The sequence below is a fragment of the Sinocyclocheilus rhinocerous genome, unplaced genomic scaffold, assembly GCF_001515625.1.
Source record: "Sinocyclocheilus rhinocerous isolate Xijiao unplaced genomic scaffold, SAMN03320098_v1.1 scaffold1102, whole genome shotgun sequence".
Classification (NCBI taxonomy): domain Eukaryota; kingdom Metazoa; phylum Chordata; class Actinopteri; order Cypriniformes; family Cyprinidae; genus Sinocyclocheilus; species Sinocyclocheilus rhinocerous.
Window position 1 is genome coordinate 541,508 of NW_015640208.1, and position 7,057 is coordinate 548,564.

Sequence of the window (7,057 nt, forward strand, 5' to 3'; positions counted from 1 at the left end):
TCCGTCCATCCATCCATCCATCCATCCATCCATCCATCCGTCCGTCTGTCTGTCTGTCTGTCTGTCCGTCCATCTAGCCGTCCGTCTATCCTATCTATCTATCTATCTATCTATCTGTCCGTCCGTCCGTCCGTCTGTCCGTCCTTCTATCTATCCGTCTGTCTGTCCATCTATCTATCTATCTGTCCGTCCGTCCGTCTATCTATCTATCTATCTATCTGTCTGTCCATCTATCTATCCATCTATCTATCTATCTGTCCGTCCGTCCGTCTATCTATCTATCTATCTATCTGTCTGTCTGTCCATCTATCTATCCATCTATCTATCTATCTGTCCGTCCGTCCGTCTATCTATCTATCTATCTATCTGTCTGTCTGTCCATCTATCTATCCATCTATCTATCTATCCGTCCGTCCGTCCATCCATCTATCCATCTATCTATCTATCTATCCGTCCATCCGTCCGTCTGTCTGTCGGTCATGGATATTCAACATGGATGGGTTAAATTGATCAAAATTGATAGTAAAGACATTTATAATGTTACAAAAGATACAAAATATAAATGTTGTTCTTTTGAACTTTCTATTCATCTAAGAATCCTGTAAATCACAGTTTCAACAAAAATATAGCATAAATGTTTTAACATTGATAAAAATAATTTTTTTTTACTTGAGCAGCAAATCAGCATATTAGAATGATTTCTGAAGATCATGTGACACTGAAGACTGGAGTAATGATGCTGAAAATTCAGCTTTGATCACAGGAAGAAATTACATTTTAACATATATTCAAATAGAAAACAGTTATTTTAAACTGTAATAATATTTCACAAATTACGAAATGGTGAACAAAAGACACTTCTGTAAAAAATATTTAAAAATCTTACCAAAATATAACCGGAGCTGCGTTTCCCAAAAGCACTGTGAGCTCAAGTTGATCGTGAAGACCATTGCCACCAGTGTTCTCTACAATCAACTCACAGTGCTTTTGGGAAATGTAGCCCAGGACATTTTTATTGTGAGATTTACCTACATGATCAACAATTGTAAAATTGAATATTATTGACACTGTTTGTATTCAGAAGCATCTCTAATTCCCTGCTTGTTCATTTTGCAGGTGTTCACACCTCTTTCCATCCTATACTGAATGGCAAACCTCCACCGTATGGACAAACGCACACACAACACTCACATCTGTCCTCTCAGCTCTGTCCAGTAGCCAATGACAGGGCAGCATTAGTTTGCAAGGACCAGTCAAGCATCAGCACACAGCGAGTGAATCACCAGCCAGACAGTCTGGAGTTTACCGTGGAGCTGAACGGATTTGGCCCTTTCCCGCCAAGCTTCACGTCTAGAGGGACTTCCACTGCAAAGGATTGTGGGAACATCATCGAGAGCAGTTGTTCAGGTATGCTTGAGTCAGTAAAGCAATTTATCTGGTCAGAAGCTGTATTTCTTATTTCACTACCTCTGTCATAGGAATTTCCTCTCAACTGGAGTCTTCAGATGCATTTGATGATCTAAATGACTCTGACTCCTTCCCGCCTCCTCCGCCTCCTGTTGTCTTTGATCCGTCTGATTCGCCGACCCCTTCGGATTCCCCGGCCGCTGTCACCGAAGCCGAAGACGAGCCTGCGGCACCAGTCCGCAGCAGCACCGCCAGGGTCAGCTTCAGAGAGCCGATCAGCTGCAGTTATTCAGTGGAAGAGGAAGAGTGGGAGGAAGAGGAACGGGTGGAGACGGAGAGAAGAGGGGGTGAGGATGAGGAGCAGGAGGAAGATGGAGAGGAAGTTGAAGGAAGCTTGGGACACAGGTTGCGCTTCTGCACTGAAGGACCATCTCAAATGGACCTGCTGGGTAAGATCATAATACTCATTAAAACAATGCGCTCTTATTATAGGCTATTTAATGGCTTTTCAACAACATTTGAGCATTAAAATAGTAATGAAAAAAAAAAAACAATGGCAAAAATGGAAAAGGGACAAAAGTTTGGAATCATTAAGATTTTTGGTAACACTTTAGGGAACACATGTTCACTATTAACTAAGAGTTTTCCCTCAATAAATTCCTAACTGCTGCTTTTTGATTGTAAGTAAGGTAGTTGTTGTAGTAGTAGTAGTTTTTTTTTTTTTTGAAAGCAACATTCAAAAGCACAGCTAGAGAAAATAAGATTTGTTTAGTTGGACCTTTGAATCAAAATTTTATTGTAAGAAAAATGATTTAAATTGGGAAAATAAATACAAATAGCTTCAAACCAACATTTGGTCCCAATCTGACCACCTTAGGAGTTTCCACCTTAGGTTTAGCAGCATCTTTCACATTTGTTAGAATAGAACTAAAATTCATACCCATTTCATTTGTCATACCCATCAAAGTGGTCTAATATATATTTTCTATCCTATTTCTAGAAAGTGCAACAAATTTCTTAAAAAAAAAAAAAAACTTTCTAAGCTCCCAAGCACCTGACGAGGTTGTGTTGGAAATGCTTAAAGACTGGGCTTCCCAAACGGGGGTTTGTGAATTCACAAAAAGCTAATAATTAATTCAATAGAACACAAGATTAAAATAAACCAATGGGGCTGTACCCTCTTCTCAAACCGTGATTATCAAGTCTTACGTTATTTTAGGAAAGACACTTTCGTCTAACATCATTACAAAGAAGCTGTTGGTGTTTCAAGTTTTACAAGTTTGATTGCTTCAGTGTATAGTTCACCCAAACAATACCAATTCTGTCAGCATTCACTCACCCTGCAAACATGTATGACTGACTGACTTCTGTGGAACATAAAAGGTGAATTTTGAGGAATATTCTCACCAGTCTTCAATATAATGAGTGAACCCCAGGACTAGGGCTGCACAATAAAGGTTAAACTAATAATCACGATTAGTTTGCTCAAAAAATATAATCACTATTATTAATCAATCACAATTACTGTCATGTTTTTTTTTTTTTTACATTTCATCAGAATTATTACAACTTTCACATAAGCACAAATCAAGAGAATGACAACTTAGCATGGCGTGCTCGCAGATTCACAGCAAACGGTGTGAAACAAAACAGACTGGCTGCATGACTTATTTGAGTGGAATATCTCAATAGAGACTGCAAATGTGTTTTCAGCTCATCTGCACTTTTTCCATAATACAGAAAGTGCATGTGTGCATGGTTGCCAGGTTGGGAAGATTACAAAATTTGCATGAGACTGGGCAGAAAATGTATGCTTTCAGGAGAAAAGCTCTGATTTAAGGGTGATTTAAACTCTTGACATCTGGCAACCGCGACCATGAAAGCTTGCGAAGGCTTAATGGAAGAGATAATGCAAAAGCTAAATGAATGAAACGTTTTCGGGATCAATAACCAGCAGGCAAGTATTGCAGACAATTATGCCTAATTAGTTGTGAGCAGCCGAAAACCTGATCACGATTAAAATATGGTTTATCGTGCAGCCCTAACTGTAGGACTCTGGTTGTCAAGCTTTAAAACACAATTCAAAAACACTATAAAAGTATCAAAAACGTCTGTCTTTTAAATCTTATGAAGTTATACAATATCTTTGTGTGAAGACTTAACATTTAAGTCAATATTCACTGATAAGCATTTAAACCAGTGAGCTAAAGAACTGGATCGCCCTGTTTCATGATCACCCAGACTGGTTTTGTGAACTAGATCAGCAGATTCACAGAAAAGATCCGAATCGAAATAATGATTTCTTCATGAATCTTGAAAGTAAGTTGTGAGACTTGAGTAAATGATGACAAACTTTCATTTTTGGGTGAACTATTCACACTAAGTTACAGTAAAATGCTGTTATGACTTGCATCAATGGTGATCTCATTTGATCGTGTTTCCTTCAGATGGGTCGTACCACCGCAGTTTCCGTCAGGGAAGCGGTGGCCACCATCCCAGCGAGAAGCGGCTCAGACGCTCCCGAGCTCCACGAAGCGACAGACCTCGTCTGGAAACCCTGGAGTGCAGAGTAGGAGACCGCAGGCGGTCCAACAGCGTCCTGGACGGCAGCCTTACCCTGCACTCTACCCGCTACCGGCACGAAGACTCCTGCTCCACCTGCTCCTCTTCCTCAGACTCGGAGGAGGAAGGCTTCTTTCTGGGCCAGCGCATTGCTCTGCCGCCGCAGCTGACGGGTGAAGAGAGAGCAGCAGAAGGACAGACAGAGGACGAGGACAAGAGCCGAAGAGGAAGCTTCAGGAGAAGGACACAGAGTCTCGGTAGAAAAGACAAGGATAAGGACAAGAACTGCATACTGTCCTGAGACAAAGACATGCGTGTTAAAAACTGGAAATTAAAGAACGCGGTCAAGACTAACAAGCTGCTCAGTCCAGATCAAAGTTTATGAGTCACATTTTGTATGATAAAAATAGAAACTGTCTTACAGTCTGTGCAAATGTGTGCCAGTATTTTTATAAAGGTGATGAAATATTATCCAATATCAGTTTCAGTATCATGGTGCTTAGTCAAATTTACTGGCGTTATTATTCGGGCCGAGGAACATTTCCAATCCAAATTTTGTTTGTTACAGGAAAAGTAGAACTACAGTTTCTACATTTATGCGAGAGAGCTAGGTGAACTGACTTCATTTTACATTTCTTTACAGCTAAAGGCCTGTTTCACACAACACACATATTTGGCACAAAAAATTCACTTCAATTTTGGCATGCTGTTCAGTATGGAAGCTTGTTTCTGCCACCTAATAAATAAATAAAGGTAATCGCTACTTTTCCCCCCTCATAATTCAGACTTTTTTTTTTTGCAAGTTTACATCTCGCAGTTCTGACTTTTTTCTCAGAATTGCAAGATATAAAGGTGCAATTCTGAGAAAGTCAGAATTGTGCGAAAAACTCACAATTTCAAGAAGAAAAAAAAAGTTGTGAAATACAAACTCGCAATTGTGAGGAAAAAAACGTTAGAATTACCGATTACCTTTTTTAATTTTTTATTCAGTGGCGGAATCGGGCTTCCATAGCCAGACGAATCAATGAAAAAGCAATTTCGCGCACAGTACATGAAAAGTACACTTACAGAAAAGCAAAATTACTCCTGCACAAAAAAATACAACTTCCCATTACTGACATTCGCTTGACACAAAGTAGAAAGGAAATCAAAACCGTATTCACATGTCTTCTAACAGCTGTTGAGATTTTTGTATTTATTATTCTGTTTATCAAATAACACCAAACACATAGGCAAGAAAGCCGCTCACAGACTCTTCCTCTGCTGTTCACGGTTGCTTAGAAAAAGTTGCTTAGTTTGTTTGTGAGCACCACCAAGTTTTAGCTTTATGTAACATCAATGACTTTGGGCATGTGACAAAAAAAAACTCATTCAAAATTAAATTGTTTATTGTACCGGATTTTTGCGACAAATATTTGTCTTGGTGTAAACAAGCCTGGAATTAGAGCCAAGGTAACTATGTTCAAAATGATATTATGCATTACATTACATGAATGCAACACTAAATATCTGCAATAGTAATGTGCTACTTTGTTGTCATATGACCATCTTATGTTTTCAAATCGAATTTTGTGTTATAATATCTTTTGGCGATCAAATAATGAAACAAGGTGTTAAAAATCACAGATGTGCAATGACATTGAAAGTGTGTGGTCAAATCAAGCACATTGCATTGTGGGATGGATTACCCAGTGTTTGCCCTACTGCACGTTTGGAAATTTTGACAAATGTATGACAAAAGTCCCATGCATAAGGAAAATACTCATTGTATGAACAGTATACAGTGGTTGTATGCTATTCACACAGCCTGTGTGTTGGTGAAAGATCATTCCAGTCATTCAGCAAAATCAGTTAAAAGCATAGAAATTTGTGTTGTTTGTGTGTTGGGGAATGTTGTGTTGGGGAATGTTACTTTTAAAAGTAATGCATTACAAAATTGCATTACTCCCTCAAAAAGTAACTAATTGCGTTACTTAGTTACTTTTTATGGAAAGTAATGCGTTGTTACTTTTACGTTACTTTTTCACATCTGGGCTGGGCATGCTTATTTGTTTTTAATAAAAAATAAAAAAATAAATTAATTTTTTGCAAAATTAAAAGCCCTTTTAAACCAAAAATGAAATGAAATAAGCCTCAGGCTGAAGGAAATGTAAATATTGCAGGTTTGCATCATATTCTGAGTTTGCATTTCACTGTTTTTTATTTATTTTGAGGAATACTGAATTTGTTTTTGTGTAACTGAGATGAGTAAATGCATGTTCACATTTAGTCTAGAACTACAGTATCATTACGTTCACACAGCGCACACAACGCTTCTGAACTTACTCCGGATTTCTCTCAACATGGGGACAGGAGAGCTGTCAGTCAATCAATGAGAAAACAAAGTAACAGGCATTACTTATTTGAAAAAGTAACACAGATATTTTCCTGTAAATTAAAAAGTAATTGGATACTTTACTAGTTACTTGAAAAAAGTAATCTGATTATGTAACTCACATTACTTGTAAGGTGTTACCCCCAACACTGGTTATATTTCTAAAATAGGTTTAGCCCCTTAAGTTCCACATTTGCTAAAGCCATAGTACAAGATAAAATGTTAAAGGGGTCATATGATGCGATTAAAATTTTTCCTTTCTCTTTGGAGTGTTACAAGCTCTTGGTGCGTAAAGACGATCTGTAAAGTTGCAAAGACTAAAGTCTCAAATCCAAAAAGATATTCTTTATAAAAGTTCAGAGTCAGCCACGCCTACCTAAAACGGCTCGTTCTAACACGCCCCCACATACCTACGTCACGATGTGGGAAGATTTGCAAAACGCAGCCCAAATGTTCACGCAAAGAAAGAAGGCGTAACTTTTATTCTCACTGTAGTATTATTGTTGCCGCTGCAGCCATGTCCTGCATTTCATTACACCAAATACACAAAATAATGTTCTTTTTAGCAACATCATATGACCCCTTTAAGTGCTAAATCTAAAACAAACTACTTAAACAGGTGAATAGTTGTTGCTTGTTTGACTGGTTTTGAGAGGGCTGTGTAATTTGCACTTGCTGAAGGTTTAACTACATGAAACTTATTGAAATGCAAAC

The 7,057-nt window shown here is 38.2% G+C and overlaps 1 protein-coding gene across 3 annotated transcripts in view; it reads left to right on the top strand.

Moving 5' to 3' along the window:
- LOC107752556 (prickle-like protein 3) overlaps positions 1-4,737 on the top strand; it is a 48,850-nt gene extending 44,113 nt beyond the window's left edge. For all 3 annotated transcript variants that reach the window (XM_016568560.1, XM_016568561.1, XM_016568562.1), the window contains exons 9-11: positions 1,117-1,407; positions 1,479-1,856; positions 3,855-4,737. In XM_016568560.1, the coding sequence (XP_016424046.1) occupies positions 1,117-1,407; positions 1,479-1,856; positions 3,855-4,270 (1,085 nt within the window). In that variant the 3' untranslated portion in view covers positions 4,271-4,737. The remainder of the gene's footprint in view (positions 1-1,116; positions 1,408-1,478; positions 1,857-3,854) is intronic.
- The last annotated feature ends 2,320 nt before the right edge of the window (positions 4,738-7,057 follow it).